The sequence below is a fragment of the Histomonas meleagridis genome, assembly GCF_020186115.1.
Source record: "Histomonas meleagridis strain 2922-C6/04-10x chromosome Unknown contig_30, whole genome shotgun sequence".
Taxonomy (NCBI): domain Eukaryota; phylum Parabasalia; order Tritrichomonadida; family Dientamoebidae; genus Histomonas; species Histomonas meleagridis.
In genome coordinates this window covers 214565-232480 of record NW_027150858.1, presented here as the reverse complement: position 1 = coordinate 232480, position 17916 = coordinate 214565, and the positions used below count along the sequence as shown (strand labels likewise).

At 29.3% G+C, this 17916-nt stretch overlaps 5 protein-coding genes across 5 annotated transcripts; 2 read left to right on the top strand and 3 right to left on the bottom strand.

The window, feature by feature from the left end:
• Positions 1-1425: 1425 nt before the first annotated feature.
• GO595_004853 (Serine/threonine-protein phosphatase ppe1) lies at positions 1426-2322 on the top strand (the record flags this gene model as incomplete). Its single annotated transcript, XM_067918030.1, has 1 exon — positions 1426-2322. The coding sequence occupies one exon, from the start codon at positions 1426-1428 to the stop codon at positions 2320-2322; it is 897 nt and encodes a 298-aa protein (XP_067774871.1).
• A 291-nt stretch (positions 2323-2613) lies between these two features.
• GO595_004852 (uncharacterized protein) lies at positions 2614-4077 on the top strand (the record flags this gene model as incomplete). Its single annotated transcript, XM_067918029.1, has 1 exon — positions 2614-4077. One exon carries the CDS (start codon positions 2614-2616, stop codon positions 4075-4077), a length of 1464 nt encoding a protein of 487 aa, XP_067774870.1.
• Positions 4078-7451: 3374 nt separating this feature from the next.
• GO595_004851 (methylmalonyl-CoA epimerase) lies at positions 7452-7874 on the bottom strand (the record flags this gene model as incomplete). Its single annotated transcript, XM_067918028.1, has 1 exon — positions 7452-7874. The coding sequence occupies one exon, from the start codon at positions 7872-7874 to the stop codon at positions 7452-7454; it is 423 nt and encodes a 140-aa protein (XP_067774869.1).
• Positions 7875-8144: 270 nt separating this feature from the next.
• Positions 8145-8708, bottom strand: GO595_004850 (ras-related protein Rap-1b; the record flags this gene model as incomplete). Its single annotated transcript, XM_067918027.1, has 1 exon — positions 8145-8708. The coding sequence occupies one exon, from the start codon at positions 8706-8708 to the stop codon at positions 8145-8147; it is 564 nt and encodes a 187-aa protein (XP_067774868.1).
• Positions 8709-8989: 281 nt separating this feature from the next.
• On the bottom strand, positions 8990-10144 carry GO595_004849 (uncharacterized protein; the record flags this gene model as incomplete). Its single annotated transcript, XM_067918026.1, has 1 exon — positions 8990-10144. One exon carries the CDS (start codon positions 10142-10144, stop codon positions 8990-8992), a length of 1155 nt encoding a protein of 384 aa, XP_067774867.1.
• Positions 10145-17916: the final 7772 nt, after the last annotated feature.

Sequence of the window (17916 nt, the reverse complement as noted above, 5' to 3'; positions counted from 1 at the left end):
GTTTTGTGCGAAAGAGAACGAATTTAATGTCACTAAAGATTCGACATTCACCAAAAAGTCTCTGAAGTTCATTAACACGTTAATCAACTTCGGGAACTTTTCGCACATAATAATTATAATTTGTAATACTTCGATAAAAACGTTTTCAGGTATTTCTTTGTTTGTTATTCCTATTAAATTTTCCATGAATTTGTATCTCCGTATGAAGTTAATGTCATTTATGGTTAAGATAATGTTTTTGATGATTGGAATAATCTTTTTGTAGTATGGAATGTATATGTTCCAAAACGACATTATAACTTCAATTAAATTTATTTCAGTACATAACTCATAAAAGATTGGAAATGATATTAATGATATGTTATGGAATATATTTAAACATTGTTTGATGATAGTCATGTTCTTCGATTGTTTGAACTTATGGAATACATAAATTGTTATCTTTTTCATTTCGTCATTGTTGTGGAGAATTAATATATAGTTATGAATAAGACGAAGAAATGATTCATTTAATGTATACGTTTCTTCAATTGATAGTGTTTTAGTTTGTAAATTAATTTGTTTGTTAATTAATGAGATAACATGTTTGAATTGTGAATTAATTCCTGTGATCTTAGGTATGATTAATATCAAAATTTTTATGGAATTAATGAGAAATATATAGTTACAATTGTTTTCTAAATTAATTTCAATAAAGTTATCAATGGATTCTTTAAAAAATATGTCCAACTTTGGATATATGATTTGCATTATTTGATAAATGCAAAACATTTTTAAGTCGTTTGGCACTTCATCAGTTGAAAAATTTAAAATTTTGATAAGTAATTTTTGAAAATCAATTAGATCACATAACATTTCATTTTGCTCTTTTAACTCACTTATTTTCATTAATGCATCAATTATTTGATTCGAAAAACAAGAATCTAAATTTTGTAAGATATTGATTGATGCTTCATTTTCTTGAAAAATTGTCTCAGTATCAACGCATCGAAGTTGCTCCCCTCTGTTCTTTTTAGCTTTCGCTTTGTATCCAATTTGCATAGCAATATGAAATTACATCAAACAAAACAGCATCAATGTGACCGTTTAAATAAAGAACAATTTTCTAAACAAACTTAACGATGATTTTGAGTTATAGCATTATGTTTGTCATTACACCTTGATGGTATTTATGTTTAAACTTAATTTTTTGAATCAATAAATACATGTATTATTAATTGTGAATATGAATATTCAATAAAAATTACCAAGATAATTCAATTGATTGCGATCATTGAGCAATTTGATATACTAAAATGTTGTGATCTTAGCATGTTATTGTTTTGGATGATTGGAAAAAAATATTCATTTTCGGTTTTACTCAATTTCCCACTTTTTGAAACATTTATACAGCAAATCTGTTGCAATATGGAATTAGATAAATGGATGGAAACAATTGAAAAAGGCGAATTCCTAAAGGAAAACGAAGTACTCTTGCTTCTTGACAAGGTAGCTGAAATATTATATCAAGAACCAACTTTATTAATGCTTCCACTCCCGATTGTTATTTGTGGTGATATTCATGGGCAATTATTTGATCTCTTCGAGTTGTTCCGTGTATCTGGTGGAATTGGTTCAGGAAATAGATATTTATTCCTTGGAGATTATGTTGATCGAGGATTTTTCTCTGTTGAAACATTTTGCTATCTTGCTATATTGAAGATCAAATATCCCAACAATATATATCTTCTCCGTGGAAATCATGAATGTCGTGATGTTAATCATGAGTATGGCTTTAACATTGAATGTCAATCAAGATTTGGCCATGAAGGACCATGGAAGCGATTCAACGAAATCTTTGATCTTCTTCCAATATCAGCCATGGTTGACACCGACATATTTTGTACACATGGAGGATTATCACCCGATATCAAATTTGTTGAACAAATTCCTTTATTAAACCGTCGAGCTGAGCTTCCAATGAAAGGTCCACTTTGTGATCTTACATGGAGTGATCCCGAAAATGTCAAAGAATGGGCTCCAAACTCACGTGGAGCTGGATACTTATTTGGGCAAGAAATAACAAATCAATTTTGTCACATTAATAACCTTCAACTTATTTGTCGTGCACATCAACTTGTTATGAAAGGTTATCAATACCATTTCAACGAGGAAAAGCTCGTAACGGTTTGGTCCGCCCCAAATTATTCCTATCGTTCTGGGAACGTCGCATCTGTTTTGAAAATTAATGATAAGAAGGAAAGAGAATTTGTAATATTCGACGCTGTACCAGACGATAAGAGAGTCATACCTGAAGAACTTCAATCGAAATACTTTGCTTAATTTTTTAGATTAAAATTAATTTTCTGTAATTATTCTTTTGTTGCATTAAATTTAAAAAAATAAAAATAAAAATAAAAATTGATGAACAATATTAAAATTAAGTTTTAAAATGATCATTTATGAAGAGTTCAATTGAATTGCTGACTATGTATTTTGAGGGTGCCCTAAATATATATATATATATAATACGTTAAATAAAAGTGCAATAACATTGGAATGAATTCGGGGTATATTGGGTATCCACCAAATTCCCAACCTGTCCAAATGAGCCCAAATGCAGTCCCACTACAGATGCAATATCCAAATCAGATGAATATGCAAAATCGTCAAGCCTCAATAAATCCTCAACGTATTGCTTATGCTACAGTACCACCTAACCAAATTCCAGTCAATGTCCTTCAGCAACAGTATCAATATCAGGGACAACAACGTCACTCGCGTCCTATTTCACAAAATCAATATCCAATGTATTCATTTATGCATTCACAAATTCCACAGAACAAAAAGTGGTCCAAAGCTGCCCCCAAAGTTGCAAGTATTCCCATGATTTCACCACAACAAGCATCATCTCAAATGATGATGCAATCACAACAACAACCACAGCAACAGCAGCAACCACCTCCCAACCCAACTCAACCACCTAATGTAGCACCAAACAATGCAGCGTCAACTTTATTTCCAGAGAGCATACAAAAGCTTAATGCCATTTTATCTTATCTTGGGGAAGACAAAGTTGATCTTCTTTTTCGATTATTTGGGTGTCCTCATAGTAAGAAGCGCGAAGAGCGTCAAAAGCAATTTATTAAATTTGTAGTCCAATTATATTCCACAATACCAAACAGTCTTAGTTATGTGTTATATTTTGCAGAACAACTTCAATCGCCAGCGATGTGCCAAAAACTTAAAGAAGTCCCATATCCTCCCATTTTCAATCCCGCAAAAGGCTGCAAACTTGTTTATCGAAATGTTGCACTCAATTACAATGGATTTGAGTACTCATTAAGTGTCAAAGAAAAGAAATATATTGCTATTGGTACATTTATATGTGCTAATGAAGAAATGCCGGAGCAATATCCGATATGTAAGTTGTTATTTGATAATATGGAAATACATTGTCATCAATATGGAACGAATGAACATTATTTCATGTTAACGGATGGGAGTAATACACAACAACAAATTAATATACAATTCACTAATTTTAAGATGAATAATTTTTTAACATGGTTTGTGATTAGATTCGTTGAGTTGAAAACATCGGAAGAAATTGTGAGTGATATTGCAAAGAAAAGAAATACAATAATAGATGGACATGATCCATATGTGAAAACTGTACATTGTAAAGATTGTGCTTTTAGATTAATTGATGCCGTCGAGCAGATCATAGCAAAAGGTTATGCTAAATGTCCAATGTGTGAATCAAATGTTGTGTTTGATGAAATAATTTTCGTGAGTATGAATGGGAATATTAATAATAATAATGAATTGATGTCGAATATTAATAATAAAAAACAAAAAAATCAAATACAAATTCAACCGAAAAAAATTATCGAGGAAAATAAAGAAGAAGCTTCGGCAAGAAATGTGATGGCTGAGCAATTGAGATTTTTGGTAAAAATGAATGTTTGTATAGATTGGGATGATTTGGTGTTCGGCGATGACGAAGAAAATTTGGGCGTGAACGAGGATGAAGGAAATGAAAAGGATACTCTGATTGAAGAAGGTAATGATGGTAACAGTTCTTGTTTGTTTTGATTATGTAAATATTTTTATATGTTTTATTTATTTATACAGTTTGCTTTATTTGTTTAAAGTGTAGAACAAAAATAATTTGAAACAAAAATGTTGATTTAAGTTCCAATGTTGATTTTTGATAAGTTTTATATGCCTTTAAGTCATATGCAGTATTTCCTATTCCATAATTATAATTTTTCAATTTTTATTTTAATAAAATCAATGATTAGATTCTTTATAATTCGCGTTATAACATATTTTTATTCACGTGAATATGGGTGTGCTCTCGTATACTCTTCTACATAATCAACGAATTCTTGGTCTGCGTCTTTTATTGCATATTTATATGCATATTCGCTTTGATAACACCCGAATAATGTATAAAAATTACTTATCACCTCTTTCCAAAAGGTATTTTACCATCATTAAATCATTATTTAACAATGCGAATGCCATTGAATTTCGATTTAAAGTAGAAAAGCCCTCGAGTATTTTAAGATCTGCATTCTTTTGTTCGACAAAATACTTTAAACAAAGCAATGACCCAGCTTTAGCAGCCCATACATGTTCTCTGTGGACAACAATACACTTTCTACTGTCTTCAGGTGGTATTCTTTGTGATATCCAAATCAGCTGTCGTAAATCATCATTAAAAATTGGTGTAAGTAATGAAAAATTATCAAACTCTTCACGATTTTCATTTTCAACTTGTTTTGTATTCTTGCGATGTGACCTTTTTTCCTTATTTTTATTGATATGTTTGAAAAACTTGTTTTCGAGCTTCTTGCCTAGGCCATGACCAAATGTGGAAACAAGTTTGTTGCATAGATCAACATAGAAATTTGCATGGAGTATTCTTTGGTTCTTGCAAGAAAGAGAATATGTCTATATCCACAGTTTATATAACTCTCATCAAATTTGTTTTCGTCTGTTTTTTTCATAGTGAGTTCTTGAAAAAAATGTATTGCTGACCTAAAGTTACCTGTTGATAAATTATCAAGAAAATCATTAGTTTGAATATAAGGAATAAGATTCTCTGGAATTCCTTCAAATCCAAAGGGTCTACTTATTTTGACGCCCATTTGGCATTTCATGGTTAATGTTTTGAAAGCAGCCGTCGTCATAAAATGAGAATTTTTGGGCGAAATCCTTGGAATTTATTCCAGGATGGTGAGTGCGATATGTGCAATTTAGATGGTGAGTAACCTTTATTTTTTGTCATATGAAACATGTAGTACACATGTGATGATAAAATTGGAATCACATCGTAGCCAGTTCTTACTAAAATTGTGAGATTTTTGATTCTGAGGCTCCCAACATTCTTTCAGCTTATACTGAGTAATTTCAATCCTCTTCTTTATGATTTGATAACTTTTCATGTTTTAGTGTACTAGCTAACTTCTTTAAGCTCTGTTTATTTTTATTGTGAAAATTAATTTAAATGAAGAAAATTTTTTCACGCATTTTTATTTTATTATGATTTACAACAAAATAGTACATAAATTACAAATAATTTTTTGTTTTCCCTTATTTATACATAAATCCTTTGGATTAATTAATTCCAGTGCGCCCCAAACTTTTCCATTTTTTCTATAAGGGAATGCAAAAGAACAATTACAATCCACATTTAAACTTTTGTACAGGTCCAAATTAAACATACTTTTAGGATTTGTTGGTGAACCAATTATTGCTTCTCTATAATTATAAGCAACCCCTGAAGTACAATTTTCGAATTTACATTTTACGTCAGTATTTTCATATTTCATAAATCGCCCATCGAAATCTGCAATGAAAAACTCATCGCAATCAAAAAGACTTTTTGCAGCTTTTTTTATAGCATTTTGTGGATTAATTTTACCATCAACGAAATCATTAATAGTTTGATTTAATATGTTCAACATGTTTAATTCTTGTTTAATTTCATTATTTTCATTATTTTGTTTTTCGAAATATTTTGTAAGTTTTATTATATCGAAAATTATTGGCGCTAATTTATCGATTAATTTTATATCATTGTTAGTAAAAAAAGGTAAAAAAGTTTTAGCTCTCAGTGTAATAACATAATGATTCCGATTATAAAAATAAGATTTGGAAAATATCGAATGATTTGTTTGGATTGTATCTATTTCGGATTTAAATTCGGTATTTCGATTATGTACATATTGTATTGGTGTTGAAGATGTCGCAGCATTAAATGTTATACCACCATTTTTTGCATCAAATGTTTTATTATCATTAAGTCGTAAAAGTTGTTTCTGTCGATCATCTAATTCAAAGATTTCGATGCATTTACATTCGATTGTATCTTTAAGAAATGTTTCAATTTCATTAATTGCTTCGGAAATTGAACATTTTTTAATTCCATTAAACATTGGAATAATATTTAAATTATTATATGTTTCGGTCTGTTGAGTAAATATACGTTTTTGAATAATGTCACGAACCATTTCAAGGATATTAATATAATAAATAGAAAGTGGTTCAGTATCAATGATACATTGTAACACTGAAATTACATCAGAATTGGAATCAATGATTGGTAATAATACCATCGATTTACACCCACTAACTAATGGAAGATCATAATTAACATTAAAATTGGGATGATCACTTGGATCATTTGTGATAAGTGTCTTTTTATTAGTAAAAGGAACAGATAAAATTGTGTTTTCCAAACTTAATGTGATTTTTAAACTTTGCGATAAAATAAAATAAGAGCCTTCAGTTCGGGTCCAAATGATAGCTTTGGTTATTGGAATAATATGAGGGAGAGTATCTTCTATTTGTTGAATAGTAGAACATGAACTAATAATTGAATGAATATTAACTTCAGTTGTCATGTTAAAAATAAATTGCTGGAGCTCAGGCTGAGAAAGTGAAAGTGAAATAGAACAAAGTAAATCAGGATTTAACTGATTATCTGAAATAAGAGTTTTTAAAAAAATGGGATTTTGCTTTAAATATGAAATACATTTGTTGGGAGACATAGTTTTTAGAATTTCAAACGTAAATGAGAGCTTATCATATTCTTGAAAAAATGGCGCTCGTGAAGAAAAATTAAAAGCATACTGATAATTATTATTTTGACTCCTTGAACTTGAGAGAACAGATTCATCTTTTTCATTTATATAAAACCTTGGTGGTTGTGTTGGAAATGAAATGTTTGTATTAATTTTTTTTCTATATGTTTTACCACGAACTGTTTGAGGAAATTTCAATGATGAGCTCTTAGTCTTTCCAAATTTATCTGGAGAAATTGTAAGTGACTTCTTATTGTGCATTTCGAATTAACGTATTTATTTGGTGTGCCCTAATACGTTAATCTGAAAACGAAGTTACAAAGAAATCAAAACGAATTTTCGTTATGAGAAAAAAATAATGGATCTAAATGTATTTTATTGCTTAGCGGCTTCGCATAACTCGAAAAGAGCTCCTAATGTTTGATCAGGATTGTAAAATTTGACTTGATCTCCGTTCCATAAGACAAGAGGATCGTTCATTGCTGTTTCAATTCCTTGGTTGGCAAGGGCATCAGTAGATGCTTTAAGATCTGGTGTTGTGAAGCAAATATGATGAATTCCACCTTTTGGATGTTCTTTCAAGAATTGTCCGTGTTCACATTCCATGTTAAGTGGGCAAATAATTTCAATTTTAGCATTTGGCAGTTCAGCAAAAGAAATCTTCACTGATAATCCGCTAAGTTCAACTGGTTCTGTTGTTGGAACTCCAAGCTTTTTAGTGTAAAGCTCACGTGCTGCATCCATGTCAGGAACAACAATTCCAACATGTCCAATTCCGGAAACGATTGGTTGAGACATTTAAAATGTGACCACAGAAATTATCGTACATAAATCGGTTTTTTATCGGGTGCTCACAAACCAGCGAAATCAAAATATCGGCTTTTTACAACCAGTCAAAAATCTGATTAAGTATTTGGTGTTGTAAAGCATCGATAAGTCTTTTTCTCCTTCATGAATGTTTTTTTCGGTCATGTTTTTCTTAAATTGCTTGTTTGTTTTGCTATTGTGTTCGTCTATATACAAATATGAGATATGAAATTCAAAAAAAAAGATAAATGCAAACTGATTTTATGAAATGTTGCAACACCCACCTTCACCTTTCTCTCCTTCGGTAGTTTCTTTGTTATCAGAAATTAAAAGTTTGAGAGCTGCTTCAAATGCACTCGTAACATTAATGTCCTTCTTTGCAGAAGTTTCGAAGAATGGGCAACCCCATTGCTTAGCAAGCTCTTGTCCTTTAGCAAATGGAACAACTCTTTCAGGTTCGATATCACATTTATTACCGACTAAAACAACCTTTGCTTTTCCATTTTGTGAAAACTGCATAACCTTGTCGCGGTACTTTTCAGCTTCATTGAAGGAGATTTGTGAAGTAATAGAATATATGATAATAGCAGCTTGAGAGTCCTTAATACCAATATCTGTGATTCCTTGCATCTCATCTTGGCCCGCAGTATCGATGATCTTTAATGTGTAGTCCTTCCCATCAAGGGTCATATCTTTGTCGAAGTAATCTTGAATTGTAGGAATGTACTCAGGGTCGAATGTCGCGCGCGTAAGGCGAAGAATTAGGCATGTTTTCCCAACACCTCCAGAGCCGAGTACGGAAATTTGGAAGGATTCTGTTGTCATTTGATCGATGATTGACGGTTTATATGAAAAACTAACCTTAACGTCCTACAATAATAAAATAACCTGCTGCATTCAATCCACTTTTTTGATTGCCAAAACTGTTGTTAAAAGCGTGACATTCAAATTTGAAAGCGGAATTTTGACACCGGAATCATGGCGAAAATACAACAAAGATGAAAACTAGAATTGGTTAAAAAACACATACATTTTATTACGCAATATAAATTAAGAACCTATTGATATCATAATGCAATTATATTGCACATTATAAAAAAGAAAGTTCATTCATTTTCAATTTGTCGATTTTTCTTTTGCTTGCTCCCATTATTTGTTCCAACTTTCAGAAGCTCTTCTAGCTTCACCACTTGCTCCTTATATTGTTTATCTTGCTCAACCATTTGAGTAATCTTTTTTTTCAGTTCGCTTCTTTTTTTCCTCATTGCTTTTATCTGTTCTTTCATTTGTTGTATAGATTCTTCCATTTCATTTGGTGTTGTTTTTGCGGCACACATTCCAACAAATACAAGATCATTATTTGTGATTTTTGCTTCTGTCATTTTTTCATACTTCCATCTTTGCTCATTTGTTGTGTTCTTGATTGCTTTACTTTGTTCTTTCATTTCTTTAGTTTTTTGTTTATTTTCAATTATCGTTTCTTTCATTGTTTTAATTGCACTTTTAAGTCTTAAATTCCTTTGTTGACTCTTTTCTAAATCCAAGTCAAGTTCTGTTTTGCGTTTTTTTAGGAATTTTGATTCTTCAATCTCTTCTTCACTCGCATACTCGCTTAACGGTCGTACAAACGGTTTTGAATTGAAATCGGAAATTGTGAGGTGAAGTGACTCTTTTCGTTTTTCCAAATTTTTGGTTTCTTCTTCGAGTTTTTGAATCACTGCTTCCGTGTCACCAATCTCTTCAACTTCGGCTTTCAGTGCATTTCGCGCATTTGGAAGCACGGGGGAAACAAATTGAATCTTCTTATGAAATGATTCAAGTTTTGATCGAAGTTTTTGAACAGCTTTTTGAGATTTAGCTGTAGTTGAAATGAGTTGTTCAATGTATTCTTGCTTCTCAATGCATTCTTGATCAAGTTTTTCCCTCATTCTAACAATTCGTCGAGCTAAAATTTGTGAATCGCCACTTAATATATCGAGACATAAAGAAAAATTTTCCCTTTCTTTGGAATCATAGGCAGTATCAGCCATAATACGAAGATTGGTGTATATTTTTCGAAGATCTGTGTTGTTAAAAGGACCAACCAATAAAGAATCTTTAGGAATTGGTGGATCTATTACATAAAACCGTATAAACTTATTAAGGGTTTCTTGTTTTTCTTCAATCTCCATTTCAAGTTGGTCACGATCTGCTGACATTTGAGAAATTGTTGCTTGAAGTTGAGTACATCTCCGTTCTGAAGCAGTAAAATTTGAAGGCATTGTGTCTCTAGAATTTAAATCTGTTTTTCCTATTTGGTTTTGACTTATTGTAAGTTGTCTTGTGGTTTCAACTGATATGTTATGAATTTCTGAATTTAAAGCAGATTCTTTTTTTTGAAGCAGTTCGATTTGTTCTTTTGATAGTACGTAAAGCTCTTCTAATTTTTGTCGGTCAATTGACTCAATCCCAAGCGGACTGCCAAAGTAACGTTTCCACCACATCTATTTCATATAGCATTTCCATGTTTATTATCATTCTAACTAAATTTAAATTTAATATTTTGCATAACTATGTTCTATATTATTTATAACGAAAACAGTTTGGATATTCATAATTATTCATGAGATATTTTAGTTTTATTAATTTTTATTTGAATGCGATCGTCAATTACGATACAAGAAATTTATTTGAGCCCAACCTTATATTGAACCCAAATTTAATTAAATATTTTGTGAATGAATTATATATTTAAGATCATCAAGATTAAAGTTTGGGAAATTTGATATAAGCAAATCATATGATGAAAAAAAGGGTTCACAATACGTTATTTTGGAGTTTAGCTCAGTGTAATGGGCTCTTTGGAACAGTCCTCTTTCTGCTAAACAAAACTTATCAATTTTTTTAATTGAAGAATAAATTTTCACTTTTGCTTTCAAGCAAATTCTCTGAGTTTGTTGGTAGTTCTTTAAGACTTTTAAACAATGATCATCGAATCTGATGAGGATACTGTCAATTTATAAACGGTCGCTAGAGAGCCATTTTTTCTTCGATTGTTTTAGTTATACTTCAGAAATATAATCAAAAAACTAATAATGTTATATTCACATGCTATATTCCAATATAATTTTATACGTCAATTATATGTAATTTGATTATACAAAAAAATTTCTTCTGAATTTTGATCGCTAATAACTCGTTAATAAATTGGGTTTAAGTCATCAAATCATAATAAACAATCACTACATTTTATGTACTATAAATAATATTCAAATTATAGAATTTCATTAAATATTATTTTTTTTCTTCTATTTATCGAAAAATTATTAATTCATATCTCGATAACTAATCCCTAACTTAAAAATCTGTCTTTTGAAAATTTAGGAAATATGTTTAACTATTTAAATGAGAAAATTTGTCTTTAAAAAATTAATATTGATTTCTCTGAGAAAGCTTTAATTTTTAATCATTTTTTGGCGCGAAATAAACTTTTTGTATACTTTATGAACGATAGAGTGTCTTCACAACGAATATCGAAAAAATTCGACTCGAGCACGTTCAATTCTGTCGTATTATTATTAAAAAGTCGATTTTAACAGAAAAAGCTAATTATTTATATACTTTACATATTGCGGTTGGAGGTCTAACACCTATCGTGCATGTAAATCAAAAAAAAAAATTAGTCCCCCCCGCCATCATGAAACTTCCTGACCCTGATTCATTTTTGACCCGATCAGGTTTATATGGCTTTATTCGATATCCTTGCAAGGTTTGCCATTAAAACTAACTACATAAAGATTTAATATTAAAGTCGTTTTTATCACCTGAAATATTATAAAAATGTTGAATTCATATATAAAACTAAAAAAAATTCGTGTTTATCGATTTTATGGATAAATAGTAACTTTGGAAACTAGAAAATAAGCTACGAAAAACGTTTAGAACAGATGAATCACTTCACAAATTTGAATGTATTATGATATCATACGCTAGCTAGCGTAGCCATTTAAAAATTCAATGGGAAAATCTTTAAATAAAACATGTATATTTCATTATAAATTTGGGTTATATATTCGAAAGCATATCATTTTATACTAAAAAATTATTGAAAATCTATTTTCAAAATATTCTATAAGAGAGAAGAAAGCTATTGACATTGTATTTCTGATGAAATTCTATAATTAAATAGTTCTAACATTTTGAGCTACGATATCAAATCTTTTTTGATCTTTTTTTTTGTCAATTCAGTATTTTTAAATTGCATAGCAATGACCATTAATAAAAACATTCATATTTTTAATGTTTTATCCGGAGAATTAAAATTCAATACAGCTCGTTGCGGTTGGTTTTGTAGTGTGCGGGGCTAAATATCTCAAAAAGTGACTCGTGCAAAAGTAAATCTCCTCCACTCAAAACAAAGTAGCTAACCAGACAAACAGAATACCCAAAAAGTGACGTTTGCAAAAGTAAATATCCAAAAAAGTGACGCGTGCATAACAAAATAGCTTGCAAAAAAAAAAAAAAAAAAAATAAATATCCAATATTTGTGAATAAATATTAATGTATTTTTATTTTATCTGAAATTTTATGTCACAAATGAATTCGTCTGCAGAATCGACTTGGGGACCCAATGATAATTTGGAAAATGTTCCTAATGGTATTATTAATTTTGGAAACACATGTTATCTTAATTGTTTTTTACAGATGATATTACATCGTCCTCCAATTTCAGAAACTATCAAAAAAATACCTGCATCAGATTTTAGTTCTACATTTTCAATAAAATTCAAAAAATTATTTGAAACATTGAACAATGAAAAAGATCATTCAACTGAATTATCCGATATTATTAACACAATGTCAGAAGAGTTTTCGATTAAATTAAATAGTCAGCAGATTTCTTTGAAATTTTGGATTTAATTATTGAAAAACTCTTCAAATGAATCAAAAATTTATTCATCACTTCACTTTATTCTGTTGAAAGAACAAAAAAATTAAAAACAAATACAACAAAAAATGATATTTTAGAAATTCCATTATGCCCGAATGGAAAAAGCAAAAAAAGTGTGAAATCATTATTGAAAGAATATTTTCACACAAAAAACATAACAGCAGAAAAAAAATTTATGAAACGAAATTAATCACAACTTATTCAATAATTCAATTACTTTCTATTGCACCTTTATATCAAAATTGTAATTTTGATAATGATCCTTTTAAAATTTATATAATACTTAAAATGTCTAAATTTAGTTTATATAATTTGAAAACAATAAAATTTGTTTTACGTGGAGTTATATATCATTCAAATAATATTAACATAGGGCATTATACAATTTTACTCCTTATTAATCACAAATGGTACTATTTTAATGATGCGAGTGTAAAACATATCAATTCTTTAAATGACATTGATGATGATGAACTAACATTACCAAGTTCGATAAAATATGTATTGTTGGTTTAATTCACGTTAAATCAAAAAATTTGGATGATTTTTATCCAATGGTTTGGGAGTTAGAAGAATGTACTAATTCAATTCAACCAATAGATATTAATAATTCAAAAAATGAAGATATATTCATTTCCACATGGAAGTCTTGAAGTATTGAATGCTGTAGTTAAAGAAAATATTCAAAGATATATTGAAAATGCGCCTTCATTAAGAAGTTTAGCAGTTCCAACCAGAGAAATTAAAGCAGTACAATTCAATCCTACACCATTCAGAAAAACAAAAAAAAGTTCAGATACAAATAAAACGAAAAAAGTAAATACAAATGGAAATGAAAGGGGAAAAAAGAACTACAATTGAACAAAGAAAGAAATTATTGGATCTATTCGATACTTATCATGATGATCAAACTGCTTTATGATATTCTGCTAATACATGGATAAGAATTAATAATTGTATGAGATTATTGAGAAAAATTCGACTAGGAGAGGATATAATAACTCAAGTTCATAAGGGTGGAAGAAAGAGAAAAATTGATTACGAATATGGAAAAATATTAACTTTTTCTCTCAGAAAAAATCTGTTTATGAATTTAAAAGAAATGGGTGCTGACTATAAAAAAGCTAAAAATGAAGATATTTGTCCTTCTACTATTCAGCGATACATTAAAAAGAAAACAATAGATGATAATTTACCGATTATTTCTTTCAAAAAGGCACAGAAAAGAACACTTGCCGCGAACACACTGGAAAATCAACAAATAAGAAAAAAGGCATGTAAAAAATCTATGCCCTACATTCAATCAGGATATGATAGGGTGTGTGTTAATGAAACATCATTCGAGGTGGATTACATCGATGTAAGAGGTTGGGGTGAAGGATCATTAAGATATAAGAATTCTAAAACTATCAAAGGATTTCATGGTACTGCTCTATTCGCAATTAGTTCGACTGGTATGCAATATTGTTTATTTATTAGAGGATTTGTAACAGGTGAGATATTTGACACTTCCCTTATATATCTACTCAAATAAATACATTTTAAAGAAAATCATGTGTTTTGGATAAACAATGCATCAATTCACAAACATGCTGAAGAAATGTTAAGTGGAACAAATCACAAAGTAGTTTATAATGCTGCTTATTCTTCAGATTTAAATCCAATCGAAAATGTAATAGGAATATGAAAAGAATTAGTTCGAAAAACAGTAATTAAATTCGATGATGAATCAGAAATCATAGAGTTAATTGCAAAAACATTCGGGCAAGTTCATGTCGCAGATATACGAGTAGCAATGGAACATGTTAGATATGATGCATTTCATAAAGTTCAAAATGTAGAAGACCTGTAATAGAAACATATTATATAAAAAAAATAATTAAAAAAATTATATAAAATAAAAAAATTAAAAAAAAAAATAAAATAAAATAAAAATAAAAAAATAAACAAATTAATAAAAAAAAAATAAATAACTATTGGGAGGGGAGAGATAAGATTATTAAATGAATATTGAATAAACAATTGCTAGGGGAAAATTTTATTGATGTTTTTACTTCATTATTCCATATTTTTGAATTGAAATTACTATCAAAATTTTTAATAGAATTCTATATCATTATGAAAAAAATTTATGCTAATAATGTCAATTTTCACGAATCTAAAAAATGAAAAAAAAAAAAATTCAGATCAATTCAACTAAAAATGAAAAAACAAAAACGCCGTGACTCGAATCAAAGATGGCCAAATAGGGGACGAATAATGTTCCCTATTTCCCACCCAAGTAGCCTAATCAATTAGACTACTTCACCCCTACAAATAAATTGTAAAATATGTATAATATAACGTTTGATGTACATTACACATGTAAACTCTGTAAATATATATTTAAATATATATAATGCATAATTCATGCGATTTATTTTTGAATGATAATAAAAAGTGACGAGAAATATTTCATCACAAATAAAGCAGAAAGAAGTGAAAATATTTCAATTGATGACTGTTTCACAATACTCAGTTAAAATTGAGTCACATTCCTACAAACTTTAGATAAATAATTAAAAAACAATTTATTTATTCATCAAAATCCATATGTCCTCATTTTGTGTTGTAAACTTTTTAAAATATAAATATTTAATTTTGCTAGCGGGATACCCTGTTTTTCTGCCTGTTTGTAAACATTTCAATTTTGGGTATTTACTTTTGTCTCAGAGGTATTTTGTTTGCACGCGTCACTTTTCCGATACTTTGTTTTGAAATCAATGGATTTACTTTTGCATTTGAAGTAATCGGTTTTGCAGACGGTTTGTAAACTTGTCAATTTCGGATATTTTGTTTTGCTGAACTTATAAAATCCAACATGTTGGAAGTTTACTTTTCTTATTCCTCAGATGATGAAGGTTTGCGGGAGTTACCACGGGTAAATTTGACTCTAAAATCTTTCACATGGGGAGAAACGATTCCTCTTCAAAATTATGATAGATTTAAATCTTCATATCGTATACCATTTGTTTATACTAACAACTTGGAATTATATATCTTTAGTTATTTTTCAGATATTGTTAAGGTTAATCTTGAATTAACTAGAAAAATGTAATAAAATTCTAACTTATGAATTTACTTATTGCAACCATCCGTATCAATTCACATTAAGGTATTGTCGTCCATCAGCAAATTTCCCCATTGATCCAAAATACAAAAGTTACGATTATATTTTTTCTTATCTTACGTATTTCCCAGCTTCCATAGTTCAACCAGTTACCTTACTTTCTTATGTACTTGATTTAAATTCACCTATGTCTATAACATGCTATCCACCAAGATACAATGTTTTTTGTGACCCACCGCGCTCAAATAAAAACATATTTCTTGGTCCATCAGGTCCTACTAATCTCTTCAAATTTACAACGAGTAGCATTTCACACATTTCACAAGATTTCATGATATTTTTCTTTGCATCTTCCTCCAGTAGTTACACCGGAGATGTTACTCTTAACTTTTTAGGTGCTCCTTATGATGGGGTTCATGAATCCGAACTCAAACAAGTTGGTAAACTCAGTAAATATAAAATCATATCAACATCCACAGTCGAAATTACACCGGAACACTTTGTAATATTTCCCAAATATTTACATGTCAGAAACAAAAAACGATCATTTGAAACAATTAATATTAATAACCCAAATTCATTTACATCATTTAAAGAAGCAGTTCAATATGTTGCAACAATCGTTTCACAACCGAACAAAAGATTTAATTTTCGATATTACATTAACAGGAATTCTCCGATGACATTATATTCTCTATGTCGATATCATCGAGTCGAAATCCCCGAAATATTAAACATTCGAATAACTCGTAAATTTTCTAATATAGAATTATGTTGTGTTCTTTATGAAGAAAAACAAGGAAAATTAGTTCCATTTTTTGGGAAAATAGATAACGTAATTAAATCTTCAAAAGTTTCATGGTGGCGTTCTGATGTGACAATGCTTTCGATTAAATTAAATGAAATCCCAAACAAAATAAATGTTGTTTCCGTTTTTGCAAGGCCTACCAATTGGTATGATTATATGTCGGGTTTGACCAGTGTTGGACAAATTTTATTGTCGGATGGAAAAGATGGCTTAGAGTTGTGCTGTTACGAATTCCAAAATAACGCAATGTGTTTAATCATTTTTGGTTTGTTGATGAGAAACAAAGAAAAGAATTGGAATTTTTACACGTGTTTAAATTGCATAAGTGGAAGTTGGGAATTAATTTATGAGCAATGCGTTCAATATGTGACAAAATATGTAAATGATAACGAAGTGATTACGTGTTTGCTACAGCGGGATGATTATGACATAATGAGTTAATACGATTAAACAACGATCAAAAAGTGGAATATTGTGAAATATTTAATCGTTTTGGAATTTGTTTATGTTTATGAATTAATGTGAAATAATATCATTGAAATGCTTTTTTGAAGAGATTTTCATTTTCAACAATTTCCTATCTATTCCAATTGTAAAAGTTGAAATCTTATGTGTTTTTGGATATAATTATCTGGAACAAAGTTCATTATATAATTCTTTCAAGCAATTCATCGTAGACAGTTTTTCACAACATTTTTATGAGGATAAGTCTCTTACTAACTCCTTGATGTATGAATCCATTGGCCTATGATATACAAATACAGAAATGAAAAATAAAATTCACGAGATGATTAATCTCTGATATTTGAAAAGCCTTAATTAATATCATGATGATATTTATATTTTTTTTAATTCATTTTATTTATAATAATGTAACCATTGATAATTTAATTTGAAAAAGTTCTTCACCTGCTCCAAAATTGATAGTTCAATTAATTAACAAAATTTGTTTAATATTATATAAATAAATATATAATCGATATTTTTTAGAGGTTTTATTTAATGAAATAGTTGCTGTTTATTGGGTTATTCGATTCAAAAGAAAATCTTTCAGATCAAACAAATTTCTTAATAGAATGGAGATGTGAATTATGTTATAATCGATTAATATGAAAGAATTTTAGGATAAAGGTAAAGAAAGAAAATATTTTATTAATTTATCAAATAATTTTTAACAAACCAAAAT